At 35.5% G+C, this 18,586-nt stretch overlaps 1 protein-coding gene across 3 annotated transcripts in view; it reads left to right on the top strand.

The window, feature by feature from the left end:
* The window catches only part of AEBP2 (AE binding protein 2), a 41,380-nt gene extending 23,521 nt beyond the window's left edge, over nt 1–17,859 (top strand). The window contains exons 4-9 of one of the 3 annotated variants that reach the window (XM_069003531.1): nt 5,770–5,956; nt 10,895–11,019; nt 13,755–13,822; nt 16,024–16,137; nt 16,395–16,461; nt 17,750–17,859. In XM_069003531.1, coding sequence (XP_068859632.1) covers nt 5,770–5,956; nt 10,895–11,019; nt 13,755–13,822; nt 16,024–16,137; nt 16,395–16,449 — 549 coding nt within the window. In that variant the 3' untranslated portion in view covers nt 16,450–16,461; nt 17,750–17,859. The remainder of the gene's footprint in view (nt 1–5,769; nt 5,957–10,894; nt 11,020–13,754; nt 13,823–16,023; nt 16,138–16,394; nt 16,462–17,749) is intronic. The other 2 variants (XM_069003534.1, XM_069003532.1) reach the window with 2 other exon arrangements.
* Nucleotides 17,860–18,586: the final 727 nt, after the last annotated feature.

The raw sequence follows: 18,586 nt of genomic DNA, 5'->3' as shown, positions 1-18,586 counted from the left end.
ACAAAAAACACTTGAAGTGTTGAATATTAGTCTTGACCAGTCCAAGAACAGCCTTTTATTAATTGTTTTGTGGCAGTCAGTCAAAAATGGAGCCAATATGTCCATTTGGTGCATTTAGCGTCTCATAAATCTTAATTGCTCACCTTTCAGGGAAAGGCAGATTTTTTGAAGTCAGAGTTGGTTTAAAGACTTCTTGTTCTTGATAATTACTGCAGACAAAATATCTCCCAAAACCTAAATTGTAAATGAAACTTCAGTTGCCTTGTGAGAATATACTTGAGTCCTGGCATAAAAGGAAGGGATCCGTCATTTTAGAAAACTTGCAGAAAATAGGCATTCAGTATTTTAGTTAAAAAATAATGTTGGGATTTTTGAGGAAAGCTGTAAGAAGTGGTAATGGAAATAGTATAGCTTTATGCTGTTGTCTGAAGAATTGCTATTTAGGACGTTTTAAAGAAAAGCAAAGAATATTAGCTAGGAAAATGACAACTAAAAGCATGGAAATCTTACTTTTGTGAAGGTAAAAGAACACTATAATCATATAGTGACCAGAAGAGAGTAATAAGTATGTCACAGATTAATATATTTGTACGTTTCTAGTGAAAATAAGAGAGAAATATATTTTCTTAAATTGAAAAGCATCGGGGACTGTCTCAAGCAGAACTCTCTTTTGCACTGACAGATATATCCTTGTCCAGTCCCCCTTTTTGCTTGCAAATTGACTCATTTTATGTAGTTGTACATTTTGGGTTTAATTATCCCTTTTTGTGATGCACGTGGAGTTGTCCTTTGACTAAAAGCTCCATTCAGTTCTAAATGAGTTGTTGTGCTTTCTTACTGAAAGGTCTTTGTGGGTTTTACCTGCCCTTTCCATTCATTCCTATCAGCCATGTGACTGTTCAGTTCATTTGTCACAGAAATGAACCCACTTCTAAATTGCAAAAGCAAAATGATTCATATTTTCATAAGTTTATCCTGCTTTTTCCTGGTTGTGTGGCTTAGTGTGTCCCTCTCATCATGAATATTGCAGTACCTGTGTCACAGAAAAGGTAAATTTCCTTATGGATACCTATTTTTGAGACCTTTGTTATGCTAGCTCCTTTTTTCTGTGGGGCAATTTCTTGGTAGTGTAATCCAGCTCATCTCTGAGTCATCTCCTTTACAGTCTGGTTTTAGCCAGTACTTTTAATACTCTTTTTTGTCATTGGAGACATTCATTGAATACAGGTATTCTCTCCAAAGACATTTAGTATGTTCATCTTTGTGTATGATTTCACAGACAGAGTTGAGAGAGAAAACCCTCAACATTATTCTTTTTTAGATCTCTTATTACATAATTTTGCAGCTTTTTAGAAACTGGTGGAATATTGTGGAGTATCATCAGCATGCAGGGGTGGTCCTGTTGAGAGTTCAGCAACTTGGCTTTCAGACCTTACAGGCAGGATGTAGAGGAATAATATGCTGAGTTAGAAAACATCCTGCTTTCAACAAACTGTCTTTGACAAGTTGAAAAGAAGGGAATGAAGATATTCCATCTTTCTCCTCCTAAACTTGGCTGTTACAAGTAACAAGTATTGGAATAGTTACAGGAGTTGTGACAACCTGCATTTTCCAGCATGGTTTCTGGTGGGCAGGGGCAAAAATAAACTAATCAAGTATTACTTGGCACTGAAAGCTACTTGAAGACACATCAAATTAACTCTTAAGATGTTGCACACAATGAAAGGACAAATGAGTGATGAGCACAAAATAGTGGGAGATTTTATGCAAAATAATTGCATATAGCATTAGGATTGGGGTTGATGGTCTCAAAGGTCTCTTCCAACCTAAGTGACTCTATGAAAGTTGCATGTGTGAATGCTAGCAGCTGTTTTCACATATGGATTCCAGTGGATATGCTCTTCATGTTTAAGAGGAGTCATGCAAGGTCTGTTCCTGTGGGGTAGATGCTTTCAGTGACAATGAAAGGTAGCGCTCAGGTTCATTGCAGGCTTCCCCTTAAAATGGGGGAAGAAAGTAGTAACAAAAATGAAGTTTGGTGCTACCTGTAACTTCCAGAATTCATGAAGGGGTGACTGCATTTGATACAACTCTCAGTAGAGTAATGCGTGGTGAAATCCAGAAAACACAAGTAAGCAGCTTCAGTCTTCGTTGGGAATTCATGTCTGTTACTCTCTTGGCGGAATATCTTCTATCCATCAGAGCACTGCAGATGTAAAATGTAAAGGCACTCTGCCTGAACACTCAGATGTTGAGACAGCAAGAAAGTTTATCCAGATGTCTAAACTATTACTGTCAGATTTACTAGAAAAAATTACATATTGAATAGGAGATTTGGTTATTTTGAATTTAGAACAAAAATCTGTATTGCTAGATACTTTTACATCCTGTTTGTTAAAGTCACTGGTCATTACTGCCCATTAATAATGGTGGGTATGGGTACACTGGAGAAATTAAACTTCTTACATGTTTACTTACTTTCTCTTGAAGTAACATATCCACCAATCCGGACCCAATCTGTTGTATTTCAAATTGAATGCAAAATTCTGAGATTTAGGTTTTGGGGGAAAAATTAAAAGATTGGTTTAAAGTTGTGCATAATAGTTGAGTTTGATTTATTAGAAGCCCTCTAGAGCTATATAATTATCTGGTGGGAAGCTGATTTGGTGTGACTTACCGTCCAGAGATCCTGAAGTGACAGCCTGAACTGCTCCTTTATCTTTGGAGAGAAGAGACTTTACCCATTAGTAACGGATTGCTGGATATATTATTTTAGAGAAAAAAAGAAAAAACAGGTAAGATTTTTTCATTCTCCTCTTCTACTATTTCCTGTCTCCTACAAAGGTGTTCTCTCTCATCTTTGATCTGTCAGCTGTTGATTATTTGAAGACATGATCAGGTAGTCTCAAAGTACACAAAATCTGTAATAATTTCTGCAAATATTTTGTACTGTGACTGTAGTCTACTAATGCACTTTCTGGAAAAAGACAATTTGTAGTTGCAAGTTGCAGATCATGATGATCTAAGGATGTTGGTTTGGGGACTTTGAAAGTAAGTTTTGGGAAGAGCAAGAAAAGTTAGTGGTATCTTCTCTAGATTGTAGATAATCCACATAGAATATCTGTGATTCTTTGCTGCGTACGTGACAAGAAAAAGATTAAGTTATGACATCATGAGTCAACCTGCAGTTTGTCATAAAACGACGTGTCCCATCTGACAAGAAATACAGTTATGTATTAAAAAGTTTTAGAAAAGTGCCTGGCACAAAGTTTGTGCTTTTTTCCAGAAGGTATTGCCTTTTTGGTACTATATTTAACTTGGAATATGGTAATGCGTGCACTGTACCAAGGCTTAAGGTTCTTTTTGACCTCTAGCAGGCATTGGTAAAACCAAAATTTTAATTTCTCAGTGTGACTGAATTTCAGGATATGGGCTTTTTTTGAACTTTTTTTTTTTTTTTTTCTGTCAGTGTTTGTATGATCAGAAAAAGCTGGAATCTGAAGTCAGGAGCACATTAGTGAAAGTTAATCCTAAATTTAGATTTTGGGTCTTAGTTTCATGAAGCTGCTGTTATGGGCAAGACAGCTATTTCAGGGACAAAAAAAAAGGGAGAGCAAAAATGATTAAACTATTTCACACATGCATTGTACACATATCTGTTGACTGTGAGTTAAATCATCTTTAATAAGTGGTTTGGATTCAAGGTCAGGTTGATGGGGCTTAGCAGTCTAATTTAGTAGGTGCTGGCCTTACCCACCATAGCAGGCTTGGAACTGAATGACTTTTAAAGGGCCCTTTGAACCCAAGCCATCCTGTGATTGTGTAAGTGTAAATTTTAATGTTCAGTATTATAAAGTAACGAAAATTGTGTTGGAGTGTTGGAATGTTACTGTAGTGCAAATGAGATCTGCATCCAGAGTGTGTTGGGATTCACAGTGTGCTGGGATTTCTTCCATTGTGAGTCACTACAGTATAAGTAAACAATATTGCTGTTGTTTGAACATGGGAAATTATAGGGCAAGGTAAAAAGGCATAGGGGGAATTTTGGTAGAAATCTTCACAATTCTTAAGATGCTTATTAGTGATGGAGACAGGGAGGAACAAATACAGTGTGAAGGTTTCTCAAGGTTTTTGTCAGGGAATTTTGTTTGAGTTGGCTCAATACTTAGAAAACTTTCCCTAACTCCTTCTAAGAACTCTTCCCTTTAAAAAACCACAACAAACACACCAAAAAAAAGGTGAAAAACATCCTTTCATTTTTTGCCTTTTACTGTCTTGAAATCTACGTACATAGTTTTAGTCCTATAGCAAGTATTAAGCTATTGAGGACAGCACAGTTTTTTCTATTCATGGACACTATATTTTATTATTGAGCTTGGAAAACCATTTGCTAAGTCTGAGGCAGAAATAGACTTTTCAGTTCTGCAGCCACCATTGGAAAACAATACAGATGGGGTTTAGGGGCAAAAAGTGGAACATGTGGCGTTCTAAAGCTATTTTCTTGTCTTCCAATTGAATGTGCAGGCTTGGGGCAGGTTACTCTAAGCTTGGAAATTCATCCTTAGCCTTCAAACTTAGCACTATGTCCATAGCTGCAGCAGCATTACTTATTCCCAAACTCCTGTTGGAGCTGCTCTTTAGTTTGCTGTGAAGGAGGTGTTAGGAAGAGAAGCAGGTGAAAGAGCTGAGAATCAGGGGAAGGAAAGGAAGGAGCCAAACAGATGTGGAAGGAGGAGAACTTTCCAGTGGTTTACACTGGTGATAGGTTTTTTGCTACCTATTTTTTTTTTAACCACTAATTTGTCCTACTGCTATTGTCTGGATCAGAGGAAAAATCAATCAAATGGATACACAACTAATTGCAGCCAGTGATGGAATGCATATCCTTAAAATCACTTTTTTATTACCCTTGTAAGCTCAGAGCACAATAGAAAAGGGTTGTGCTTCCCTCTCCAATGGTGTAATTTAAATAGTTATTTTGCAAATGAAATAATTGTAAATATGAACCAGATACCTATAAAAATAACAGTAATTGTAGCCAGTACAAGCTTAGTTGCTGCTATCATTCAGTTTGTGTGTTTCTGCTTGATTATTGTTGGATCTTATTTTTCTGTTGAGAGAGGACATTTCCTTTAAATGAGAATTTCCTCAAATGCTCCTGAAGTAATAGTAGCATCCCAAAATGAATTCATAAATAATTGTTACTACAACTTTACTGAAGTTAGTTTAGACAGAACTGTAAGGCAGCTGTTCATTGACATCTTACAGCATTTACAAAGAGCATTCAGCTGTTTCAAGTTTAACGTGGGTAAGGATGTATTTGTTGGTTCTGCCTTGTCACAAGAAAGGAGGATGTTAGAGAATGTTACCAAATACAGAACATTGGAGAGGTGTTGAGAAACAATAACAGTGTAGTGTTTTGAAAGGCAAGGGAGTGTTGGTCTATGAAGAGGAAAGTTTCTTCAGAAGCCTCTGTTTTCTGTGGAAAGTTTACCAGTGTATTGTTTGAGATTAATTTTATGCTATACAATATAAACTACAGTATGGCATAAAAAGCATCATATCATGAAATAATTATTGAGAGTTAAAAACTTCAAACAAATTTATTTCAAAATATGTTTTTGTTTTTCTTTTTAAGAATTGCATGGTTATTAAGAATTTGGCTTTGCTTGAGTGTGTTGGAAGCTGAGCCAGAAAAGTCAAAGCAAGGTCTCTGAAGCTCCTGTGCCATACAGCCACTGATCCAGTTGTTCTGTTTCTTCTCACTAGTGTGTAGTTGGTGGGTGCAATGCCAGCTTTGCATCTCAGGGAGGACTTGCCCGTCATGTGCCCACACACTTCAGCCAGCAGAACTCTTCAAAAGTTGCCAGCCAGCCAAAGGCCAAAGAGGAATCTCCATCTAAAGCTGGAATGAATAAAAGAAGAAAATTAAAGAACAAGAGACGGCGATCACTACGTAAGTGTTTCGCAGAAGTTCTTGGAAGGTTTGTCTTAGACTGAAAGTTCCTCCTCACTCTGGTGGTTTCTCTGCATATTTGATTCTGGTAGCGTTGGCTTTCCTTGTGATGGGAAAGAAACAGCTCCAGGTTCTGTTTGTGTTCCTTTTCAGGGTAGATCTCTGGGGGTTAAGGAGAAAAGATCCGTTTCCCGTGAGCAACAGTTGGAGTTGCCAGTTGAAAGAAGGTTTTCATTTCAGAGTCGCTTTTTGTTTACTGACTATATTACTGTTGGAAAGTGTTCTGCATAGTGCTGATGAGATCTGAAGTTCAGACAGAGATTGCAGCTTCATATAAATTAGAGATAAATGCATGTTATATAAGCTCTTTTTTGAGCACAACATTTCATTATGTTAATGACAGTTTTATGAGCATAACCAAGATCTAATTTTGGGCAGAATTGACTTGCTATGTTTTTTTAATCTGTCTCCACATAGTTGATGTTCATTAATTTTATATGAACCAATGTGCTGAGAGGTGTGATTTGTCATTTAAAGTGAAAACTGTTTCCTCTAGCAAGAAATAATCCCTTACCCAGTACCTCTTCTAGTCCATTTGGATCTAGTAGTTCGATTCCTGGGTTGTCCTAGCATTAGACTAATAAAATGTCGCATTTCTGTACAGAGTCTAATCTACAGGAATAGTTAGGAAAGATTAGGCAATTGTTAAAATATGTCACTTTGGTTTATAATTGCTTTGGGTGCAACTCTCTAGTACCAAACTGACCATTTGCTAGTTGTAAAGTGTTACTGTGACACCTGCATTTTAGAGACATGAAAAAACCCATTTACATTTTTTTTCTGCTGGTAAGTCAACGGCTGAAGAAAAAACTACATGAATTTTTATTTGTGGTGCAAAGTCTTTCTTACAGTATTGGAAAGTAGCACAAGATACCTTTTTTTATGAACCACTGAACATTTAAGTCTCATACTGTCCACAGTCTTACTTCTCCAGAACCTTTCTATGGCAGAGCTTGTAACTGTATCCATCTTTCTCTTCCTGTGAAGAAATACAGTTACCAGTTATTCAAATGGTACTGCAACAATGGATTCACATACTAGATTCACATACTTAAGTGATTACTCTTTATCACATGGTTGTGATTTATTCTTAATACCCCACATGTGTTTTAAGGAATTTTATGGAAATTTATGAAGCCGTGGTCATATTTCTGCCTTGCATGCAGACAAGCATATCCTGGGAAGTTACAGTGTACCCTGGAATTCTGAAAAGTTTCCTGAGCCACTGGGTGTGCCTGGGTATTCTTAAAATATATATGAGCAAATTGTGTTGTGAAACACTTCTTAAAAGCAGAGATTTCAAGAATTCCTCTAATTTTGATTCAGCATTTAAAGAATTTAGAAAACTGTTTCTGTCTTTTTCAGAATTTGACTTTCAAAGAGCTTTCTCTTTCACTCTGGAAATCTGTGTAGTTGAGAAGGTTCAAGAAGGGAAAGCTGGTCAGTGAAGGGTTATGGGCTCACTTTGCAGTATCTTTTTTCATCTTCGATGTAATGAGAGAGACATCTTAGATAATTTCAGGTTTCTAAAGAATTATTGTGATTTGTTGACTTGTGTTACTCAAAATACAGTTGTCTAAGACTGGTCACTCCAAAATTTTCATTTTCAGAGGTTCCTGAGTTGCATCTTAGCTTACTTCACCATATTGATTTTGTTAGGTGGCCGATTTAATGCATCTTAATTCATTTTTGCCCCCCACTATATGCAGAAGTAATTTTCCAGGTTGGCATTTTATTAGTAAATCATAAACATTGTATTATTTGACTTACAAATTTCAATTCAGAGCTTCATAATTAACACTTCAAATCACCTGCTAAGATGTTGTAGTTGTAATAAGAATTTGCTGCGGAATTTATGAATGAATTTATGGCAAAAAATGTAAATAATAAATATTGTGGGAATGTTAAAAACCAGACTGTAGTATTTGAATGGTCTGCTGTCTTGATCAAGTGTTGCCCAGGAAGAAAAATGACAGCTGCTTGAGCAATTTCTTATCTTCTTTCCTCTTGAGACAAATGCAATGCTGGCTGTAGACTTTTGCCTTAAGGCAGAAATCATCTCTAACTGAGTTGGGAACTGACTACTGTAATGTATTTCTCCAGAGGGTATGTGACCCAGAAATGTATCCAAAGTTGATGGCATTTTCTGAAAATGCCAAGTATGGGCAGCTTTCCTTTCAAACTTTGTGTGGGTTATTGTTGGTGAAGTGAATGTGACAAAGGGCTGATACAGTTTTGCTTGTCTTTGTTTCTTAGCTTGGTTTTAGTTAAAGAATGAAGTGTGCAAGTTGTGTGTTTTGTCTTTACAAGAAGAATGGGGGAAGGCAAAACCCTTATCTAAGAAGCCAAAATAACACAATTAACATCATTAAGTATTTTCAGTCAAGAGTATATAAAGCTAAGAACCTGGATTTATATTTAGGTATTTTTAAGTGCCCAAAAGGAGAGGTGTTTAACACATGTACCAGGTTCTCTGCAAGTAGGGTTACAAGGACTTAAAGACGTGGATGTAAAACAAAATGCCATTTGATGGTGGACAATCTGTTTAAATCACTTGCAGATAATAATTTGACAAAAACTGCCAGTTTTGCACCACAAAGCAATTTGTCTCTGGAAAAAAACATTTTCAGCATGTTCTTTCTACCTCGTAGTTTTGTTAGACCCTGGCTTCTTTTAAAGGTGTAAGTGGATTACTAAATATTTATTGACAATTGATAGCCAGTATATGGTGTTACTGGAGCATTCTCATGTATAAATTTTTAGTAGTTTAGTTACAGCAAGTTTATACACTTGCTTCCTCTGTTTTATATCTGAAGGCTTCTGTGAGAGAATGTATAATGAAAAAGGAGACTTTACTGTGGCTATGTGTGAAGAGAATACAGTCTTCTAACTTCAACTATAAAGAGAATTTTTACTGTTACTTAATTGCTTTTTTAACATCTTGCCATTTTAAAGTGTTCTACTTTTCTTTTGTCCTGTCTGTAAACAATGCATGTTCTTATAAGTTTGAAAATCAGCCTTTTATCATAAAGGCTTGTTTCACTGGTGGCACCCTTTTAACTGGTTACATTCATGGTGCAATAGAGATCGTATTTGTCTTAGATATTTTGATGTAGAATAATTCGGGATTAGAGTCTGTGACTTGCTTTCTCTTCTGGATAGCCTTTTACATGTTCCCTCCTTTATATAGTGGCATTTAGAGCCAAATTTATTGAAAGTGTGTACCTCTAAAATAGGTCACAGTATTGCTATTCTGAAGCTACCTTGAGTACAATATTGTCACTTGCTTTTCCACTGCAAAGGTGACACTGTAGTTATTAACAAGCATGATAATTGAGTTCACAGGAGGAACATAAGAGAGATAAGGAAGCTTACTGTTCATGAAATTTACAGTAAGACTCTGCTAGTTCTGTAGGGCTTGGATTTTCATTTGGTAGGTTACTGGTAGGATGATGTTAATCTGTTTGACTTAAGGAATTGATGTGTACTTGGAACTTGTATTATTAAGCAGGAAGGAAGATACTTAAATCCAATTCCTCAAAGTCATTTTCAGAGTAAAAATGCATAGAAAATACAACACTAATACCTAGTAAAGAATAAATAAAATTATTCACACACTTCTGAAAAACTGCACCCTTTCTTCTGAGTTTGCTGAATATTTTCTGCTGTAAATCCTGGAGAAATTTGCTGTATAAAACTGAAAGCAAAAATTTGGGGTTGTTTTTTTTTTCCCCTGCTTTCTATGCTCCCTCCTTTCGTCGCTCATATTTATTTATCAAATATTTATATGCTTGCATCACTGACCACCTGCAGCATGAGCTGTGATCCTACATTGCCACTTAGAGCGAGACAACACTGCAGTGAGATGATTGCCTAATTGGCAGTGTCCAACTGAGATGGAGCAGGGACAGAACAGAGTGTACAGATGAATGCTTACCAACAACCAGCCCCAGGAGTGTAGCAAATGCTAGCTTTAAGTGGAATTTGCAGTTCATTTTGAAATAATGGATGCAGGAATATAGAAGCTGTTTGAAATGAGGACAGCAGAACTTTGAGTCACTGTTCGTGCAGATTTCAGGGTAATACATAGTTGATAATGTAATACCAATTCCTATTCTTAGTTTTAATTTTTGTATTTAATAAATTACTACTCTCAAGTAAGGCTTAAAAATGTGAGTATTTTCATTCAGACTTTTTTGCTAATGTAATGGTATTACAGTTTTATATGGTATATTTTAAAACCTTAGTGTGAAATATTTTTAATATTATGTATATATGTTATTTTTTAGTTTAAGTACTTTTAGTGTAGAATTGATGGACCTTCTTTTACACCCTAAATCAAAATTCAATAATCTTTTTACTGTTCAAGAAATAATTAACTGTAAAAGTCCTTTTCTGAAAGGAAGAGGTCTTTATAATGCCTGCTGTTTTAGACTGGCTGTAAAATCTCAGATGGATGTTAGTTGTGCTTTACTCATTATAAATTAAAGGGTAATATGTGATGCAGTTGGTGCTTCTTGGCTAGAAAATGTTACTGATAGTCAAAGAGCATGTAGTCAGAAAGAAATGTGTAATAGTGTGGAGTTTTTCACCTGAATATGCAGCATTATTGAAACTTAAATGGGTGAACGTAGTTACATTTTTGGAAATAGCTGTTTCATCCACAGGGAGTGTGTTTTGACCAAACTTGAATTGAGCTTCTCTAGGAGTAATTTCTCCCTCTCAGTAAAATTAATGTTTTCAGCTCTCTGACAAGGTAGTGCTGCTGACATAATGATAAATTATTTACTAATTACACTTCAGACCTATTTACATGCTTGAATGTGTTTGAATGCTTTGAATGTGTTGAACACTAAGGATCTCTTCCTTTTTTTCCAGCAAGACCTCATGACTTCTTTGATGCACAAACACTGGATGCTATAAGACATCGAGCCATCTGCTTTAATCTCTCAGCACATATAGAAAGTTTAGGAAAAGGCCACAGTGTTGTATTTCACAGTACTGTAAGTATATATATGATGCATTCTGTTTGTTTACCTTTGTGTCTGAAAAATCTAATCCTTCAGAAAGATTTATGTTTTCCTCTTACTGCTGGAGACATTTAATCAGAATTAAACAATAGTGGCTATTTTATATTGTTGACTTGTCCACTGCTATTAGTAAATGAACTTCTAAGAAGTATTGGTGGTAGTTGTTCTAGCTCACAAATTGAATGGACTGAAACATTTCCTGTCTGATCCACTTGGGGAATATCTAACAGCAGCTTTGTGTTGCAGGAAAAAAATCGGTTCTGTCTTCTAAATAAGAATGCAGTTTAGATGGTGTTTCCATGTGTGACAGTGCTAATTTATCACAAGAAGTATTTTGGTTGTACAACTGAATATTTAAAGATGCTGATCTGAAATATGTGTTTATTCCCTTTTTTTCTCCAGTTTAAAAGATAGAATCCTGCATAAATGTATTCCTGTCCCTATTTTTTTATTTTTAAAAACTTACCACCAAAATATCAGTGCTAGAAGGAGGCAAGAACCAAGTGGGGAACTTGTGTTTGCATAGGAAAAATGTCAGTATTAATTTAGAAGCGTTCAAAGCAGGGATAAAGTACTGAATTGGGGTAGAAAGATCAGAAGTTAAAAGAGTTGTATAACCTCAGGTTTTCTTAAGCATATTTGGAGATGAGGACATGTAAAAAGTGGAGGCTTGGCTGAAGAAAAGGAGATGGGACAAAATGGGGAGGGATGGTTTTTAATTGGTAGAATAGTCCAAACAAGGACTGCGGACTGACAAGTCTTCAGCTACAGCTTAATCTTAGTATGGGATTCAAACTCTTGAACCATCAGTCTCTTTCCATAAATAAAAGATGATTTTGTATGCATGAAACTTATTTCACTTTGTTCTGTGAGACTGACAATTGTTCTAAATACCTGTGGGCCTGTATTGGAAATCTTTTCCAAATGATTTCTGCTGCACTTTATGTGCATTGAGCACCAGCTGAAAGTGGAGATTGCAGGTGCTTTAGCTGTTACTGTATTTAAATCTCATTCTAGTTTTCCTGGTCAACGTGGATTTTACAATGCTGTGAGAAAAGCAGATTCTCTTCCAATTCACAGCTTGCTTTAATCCAAAAGGTTATCCAGTCAGGTCTACTCAGTTGTGGAAGAACAGCTCTGGCTATTGGAATAATTCGTAAGGAGGTGGAATTAGAGGGAGGAATCTTCTCTAAAACTGCTTCAAATTAACTTGAAGGAAGTGGTGAAAATCCTTTTAGCTCATCCGTGCATGTGTCACACAATGGTAGGAGGTTGATTAGATCTGAAATTGCTTAGACCTCTGTTGTGGGAGAGGTTGTACCAGTGGGAAAGCTGCTCTAGGATTCCAGCCCCATGCTGCACTTGGCTGGTGTATTTTGGTGTGCTGGCTTGTGCTGGACATCAGCTTTGTTGATGAGACTCAGCCTAAAATCAGCTTTAAGAAGAAAAGGTAGTCTAGGAGCACTTTTGTGGCTGCATACTGTTACACTGAGCTAATGATACTTCAGATGCAAACACTTACTCATTTTGCATCACCTACAAGCATTAGGACATGGAATTTGAGTGGTGACTGACTAAATGGCATAATACATTCATGTGGTCCACCTTCAGATGAAGAAAAAATGTGTAATTATCAGAGACATTCATTTGAAAGGTGGAAAATAGGAAGATGAAATTGCCTTGCTGTCTGAAAACAGACATAAATGATGTCGCTTTATTGTTTTAAGCAGTGTAAGAATAATGCCAGTACAATGCAGTATCTTTCAGGACAGATATTCTAATAGAAAGAATTTCTAAGCAGTCACTGTAGATACCTTTCATGTCCTCTGAAAAGGCACATCCTTTCATTTATGTATACTTTTAAAAACACATCCTTTTCTTTGTAGATATGGAGAGATTTAGAATGCAGTCATTAAAAAGACCTTGTCAAAAAAAATGTGTTTGCCATCCAGAATACACTTCTGACTTGATTATGGGTTCTTTTCTCCTTGCTTTTTTTTAATTGAGTCAAATTCTTTGATTTTAATTGTCTGAATTGTTAGATGGAAAAAGCCAAGCACATCTGGTTAACCTAAGGAACAGATATTACACTGATTTAAAAAATATAACTTACAGGTTACCCTGTCATGCCAACCCCAGCCTTTGAAATGGCGTGAATTAATTCTCTAGAATATTTGAACACTAAACTGTTTTTTGGTTTTAGCTTTTTTAGATATTTCAGTTCAGTGGCCAACATGCATTTTAACTAGTTTACATTGTTTTGATATATTGAAACTTTGTAAGACCATAGATGAATACAGAGAGATGCCTACCAATTTACAGTGAGAAATTGTTTTCTTTTTCCAGAAGAGGTCAGCAAAACTCCATGTCTGATTTGAGACAACTTTGATGCATGTTTCCTTTGAATTTCCATTTTGTTTCTGGGACAGTGCATGAAATGTAGAGAGTATAGTAAGAATATTTCCAAATAAAGCTGCATTAGGTATACATCTTCTGGCTGAATTGTGTTTTTCACTTAAAAACTTACATGGACTTAAGTTCTTTGCAAAACAATTTTAAGTCTTCAGAGCACATTTATTGCAGACACAGAACTTTCAAGGAGTATAGCAGTATGCTTTCTTTGGCTGTCTAGTTGGACATGAAGAACTGCATCTTTTAAGCAGGAAATCTGGAATTTGATTTTAATTATGATTCTGTAATCATTATAGGTAATAGCTAAAAGAAAAGAAGATTCTGGCAAAATAAAACTCTTGCTTCATTGGACACCAGAGGACATGTGAGTATATTGCTAGTGATATGTTTTAAATGGGGAAGGATTTACAGTGGGATCAATGAAGTGTTACTAAATTATTTTGTGCCTTTGAATATTTGAGTTAATGTTTTAAAAATGCTTTTCAAAAAGTAATTTAGAAGTTTAGAAGTTAATAATCAATGAGTTTATTGATTTTTACCTTCACTTTCAAGTCTGGGCTCTAATAACAGTTCAGTTCAATTTACATCTGCATTTTTAATGCATTTTGTCACAAGTTTCAATTCATCTTGAGAGAAAAAAGCTAAAATATTCTTATAAAATGGGGAGGTTTTTGATTCCTTTTAGGACAGATGGTAGTACTATCTCTAACAGCATTCTGAAGTAATTCTTTTTTTAAAACTTAAAGATAAGGACAGTTAATTATATTTTAAGATAAGCATTAAGAAGTATGCAACGCTGGGAACATGAAAAATATATAAAAGAGTAATTTTTTTAAATACAGAGTCCAAAGAATTCCGTTTTAGAATCCCTGCGTTGGAGAAGACAGGTTATTCAGTAATGTTAAGACATTCCCAATGGAATTTAGATTCAGTTGGTCAGATCAGAGGAATAAAGTGTTTTATATTGCTGTTTGCTGCATTTTGGTTGGGTTAGATAGGTTTAATAGAGTGTATTTCATGCACTGAATGATGTAGCTTTGAATTACTGAGTATTCAGTTCATCTTGATTATTGCATTTAAGCAGAGGAAATGCCAAGGTATCCTGGCACCTGCTGTCAGTCTGTCTTACACTGTCAGGGTACTCACGCTTCAGAAAGTGGAATGCACTTGTGGTGATTCCTTTCCACTCCACTGAGCTGTTCATCAGCCTTCCAGGTGGAGCTGGGAGTAATGGTTTAACTTTTACTCCGAGTCCTGTTGAGAAACTATTAGAAGTTCTCCAGTTTATCCATACATTTAGGGTATTTCTCAGGAAAAGTAAATGCAAATCTTTAAGTTGTTTCTTCTACAAGAGGGAAATAACTTTCAGTGGGTTGGGAGAGTGAGGGTTGTTTCGTTGGTTTTGGTTTTATTTAAGAGCAGGAATTTATTTTTGGTGCCAGTAAATCAGCTTACTGAGTTGTTGTCTCTCTGTATATTTCAAATAGTCTCTGCATGTGAAAAGTTTTCTTATTTGGTGTTTGCTTCTTGAGCATATAGTTACTACTGAAAATGTCTTCCCAATGGTGGTTGTCCAAAAACTGATTTTTGGCTTTATTAAAAAAACTTGTATGATGTTTTCCACCTTTCATGATCCATAAGACTTAGTGAGTAAATGGATTGCCTGCTGGGTTGTTCTCACTCCCCCCTGCCCTGTTTTTCTTTTTTTTCTTCTACCTTCATCTGAAAAGTTTAACTGGAGAAACTCCTTCTGCTGGGTTAGAGGTTCTTGATTTCATTTCATGTTTTGAATAGCTTAACCAAAATTTGAGTTGCAGCTAACTTTCATACAAAGTGAAATCTGCAAAATACAGATTCAGTGAAATAATTTGGAAAAGTCTGTGAAAGTGCATTTGGCTTTGGTCAGAGGAAGAGCTGTTACATTTAGTTTTAAGTGTTGGGCTTCTCAATTTGAAACCTGTGTCAAAGAGTTAGAGACCTTAATTACAGTGTAAACTCCTCTCCCAAACTGAAGTTAATCTTTGGCTTCTAGGACATGTAGAAAATTTTAAAAACCCACCAAAAACCCACAGAAGAAGATAATCAAACAATTAACTTCAGCAGAGTTGGAGCATTTTGCTGTTGAAACCTTTGAGCTTGGAGCAAGCAAATTAGTGTAACTGAAAGCTCAGTGCCTGCAGTATATTCTATCCTTTAATTGAAGAGAATCAACTAATTTTATACCCAGTAAAATAATTTTTTTTCAAAGGTCTGGTTGTTTTTTCTGTTACCCATTTTCACATTAAATTGTTACAGTGGGGAATGTAGTGCCATTTTCATTGTACACTTGGAATATACTTCAGGAATAAACTAAATTCTGTTCAGTATCTTTTTCAAACTGACAACCTGAAAAGCTTTGAACTATAATGTGTAAAGATTGGCTGCCTTTCCTCACTCCATTGAAGATGCTTTTTAACCAGGGAAATGTGAAATTTGCTTCATATGTACTAGTTTACCACGTAATTTTATGGTAAGAAAAACAGTTGATCTTTTTTGAATATTTTTATTTTATTTATTTGTTCATAGTCTGCCTGATGTGTGGGTAAATGAAAGTGAGCGACATCAGTTAAAAACTAAAGTAGTTCATTTATCAAAACTACCAAAAGATACTGCCTTGCTTCTGGACCCAAACATATACAGGTAACATCTTAACTTTGAAACTTTCTTTACTTGAATGTAATCTTAAGCCTCACTTAACTTTTTGACGTTGGAAAATCAGGATTGCTAATGTATTATACACCAGATCAGGGAGCCTTGGTACTGTAAACGTCCAGGAGTTAAGTTCTGAGGTCTTAAGTTATTTCAGAATTACTTCTTGAACTAAACTCTAGTTACTGAGAAACGGGGAATGTGTGTATTTACCAAGTGTATTTTACTTTTTTGTGCTTGGTGTACAGAAATTCTAGTAAAGGAGGTACATACAGTGGAATCCTGAAAGATCACTTCTGTTAAGATCACATACTGGTTTGTATACCAATTTTTTTAAAGTCCAAATTTATCTTTCCATATTATATTCAGCTGTAATACATGCAGTATTACCTTGAAATTTGTACTTGTATTCAAGTACTGTTATTTTTTTATTACAAGATTCTTTATAGGGGGACAAAAGGGAGCAATCCATGTTACTTGTCTTTAAGCTACTTTCACGTTTCTGGTTTTAGGCCCTCAGATTGGCTTCTAATCCATCTGGTTTCTAATAATTTCCTGATTCTCCTCCCACCCCTTTATTACTGCTCTCCCATGATTGTCAGTACCCACAGTTCTGTGTGTACAGTTTTTAAAGGTAATCTGAAATGCTTTATTCATTCTGAAATTTTGTACATCCATAGAGAGATATTTATGTGATTATATTAAAAATCCATGAAAATGGGTTGTGGAAGGAAAGTTTATCATAACAGAAGTTCAGTGTTCCGATGTTTCTTCCTTAACATCCAGTGACCAAGAGTCTCAAGGAGTAAATAAAACATTAATCTGAGGTCTTTCAATGCAATAAGCCTTTCAGTTCACCTTTAATATTCAGTGTATTTCACTAATCAAATTAATGCAAACTTGCTTTACAATATGAAAACAAATCCTACTGTATTTGCTATCTTTGTAAATGTGTTTTCAATACTTACCTTAGTCTATGATTCATTGATATTAATCGTAAAATCACAAAAATGTTATGGCAAAATTGGATTGTGTTTTAAAGCTGCTTAACACAGTGATTTTTATTGTCTAATTGAGGTGTTAATAATTTTATATTGATTACCTTTGCCAAGCCTGGTAGGTTAGTTTGCTTTGGGAAAAAAAAAAAACAACCTTTTAAAATAAAAATTTAATGATCTCTGGGATTAAGTCCTTGGAGAAAAATTAGCAAACCTTTCTATCTCTCCCAAATAAAATTAAGGTCCCTACGTGTAACGTTGTACTCTATTTTTAGCAGTATGGATCAGTCTGTGACTGAATTGAGCTTTTGGGACCAGCTGAGGGAGCTTAATGATACAAATTTAAAAACCAAAACTTTGCAAGAGGAAAAGGTAGTTAAAGAAATTCAGTAGGAGCTATTAATGTCATGCTAAAATGTCATGCTTTAATAGAAAATTTGAAATAATTACCTGAAATGTACAGTTCTATGAGATCATCTGAAATGGCTCTTGGTTTTAATCAAGTGAAAGTAGATTTTGTATAGTCATGATTTCATAGTATATTCAGCTGACTGCTGTATACATCACTGGGCCTTAATGTAAAGCTGTACCATCTTCTTTTACAGAACAATGCCCCAGAAGAGGTTGAAGAGGTAAAAACCAAGCAAGTGGGGACACCTGCAGTCTTAGTCACTGACAATGGATTTAGAAATAAAGTTGCACATTAGTCAAATCCCATCTTTTTTTTTTTCTTTTTCTTTTTTTTTGTTCTTTGTTTTGTTTTTGGTTTTTTTTGTGTTAGAGAAATATTTATGCTTAGTGTAAACATTCTGTGAATGAAGTTGATGCTTCCGTGGAATATATTAATATATTACTGTATATCCACATTTTCATGGAATGGTACAGTGGGAGACTGAGCAAACACTCTTCTGGCAACTTAGTGGAACAACTAAAAGGCTTTGCATGCTTGCTTCTTTAAGCTGCTTTTTTCTTTAGTGAATACAGTAGTCTATATTTGATGAAAAGAAAAAGTAACCATCACCATTTACTCCCAATTCCCAGGAGAACTGTTAACAAGCTATTGGGCTTCCTGTCAATGTTAACTAAATCTAACTCATGCCAGACAATAGAACAGCTACCAAGGGATTATCCTGTTGCCCTTTGAGTATGGTGGATAGTAATCATTCGTCATTTGTAATCTTGTGTCCTTTTGCCGATCCCTAAAATATGTTGGATTATGATGTTGAAACAAATGTTGATGGAATGCTTGTCTTTTCCAGTCAACTCTGAATACATATAGTACGGTCTCAAGATGTTAAGAGTGTTGCAGTCTGTCTGAGCCCCTTTGCAGGAGTAGTATAGTGTGTTAATCAGATCTGCTTTGATGTGATCCGTATCAATGGACAGGTTTGGAAAAACCTCGATGTAAGCAGTCAGTGTTACTGGTGATTTATTTTGCTTTT

The sequence above is a fragment of the Aphelocoma coerulescens genome, chromosome 1A, assembly GCF_041296385.1.
Source record: "Aphelocoma coerulescens isolate FSJ_1873_10779 chromosome 1A, UR_Acoe_1.0, whole genome shotgun sequence".
In the NCBI taxonomy this organism is placed as follows: domain Eukaryota; kingdom Metazoa; phylum Chordata; class Aves; order Passeriformes; family Corvidae; genus Aphelocoma; species Aphelocoma coerulescens.
This window is presented reverse-complemented; position numbering and strand designations above follow the sequence as displayed.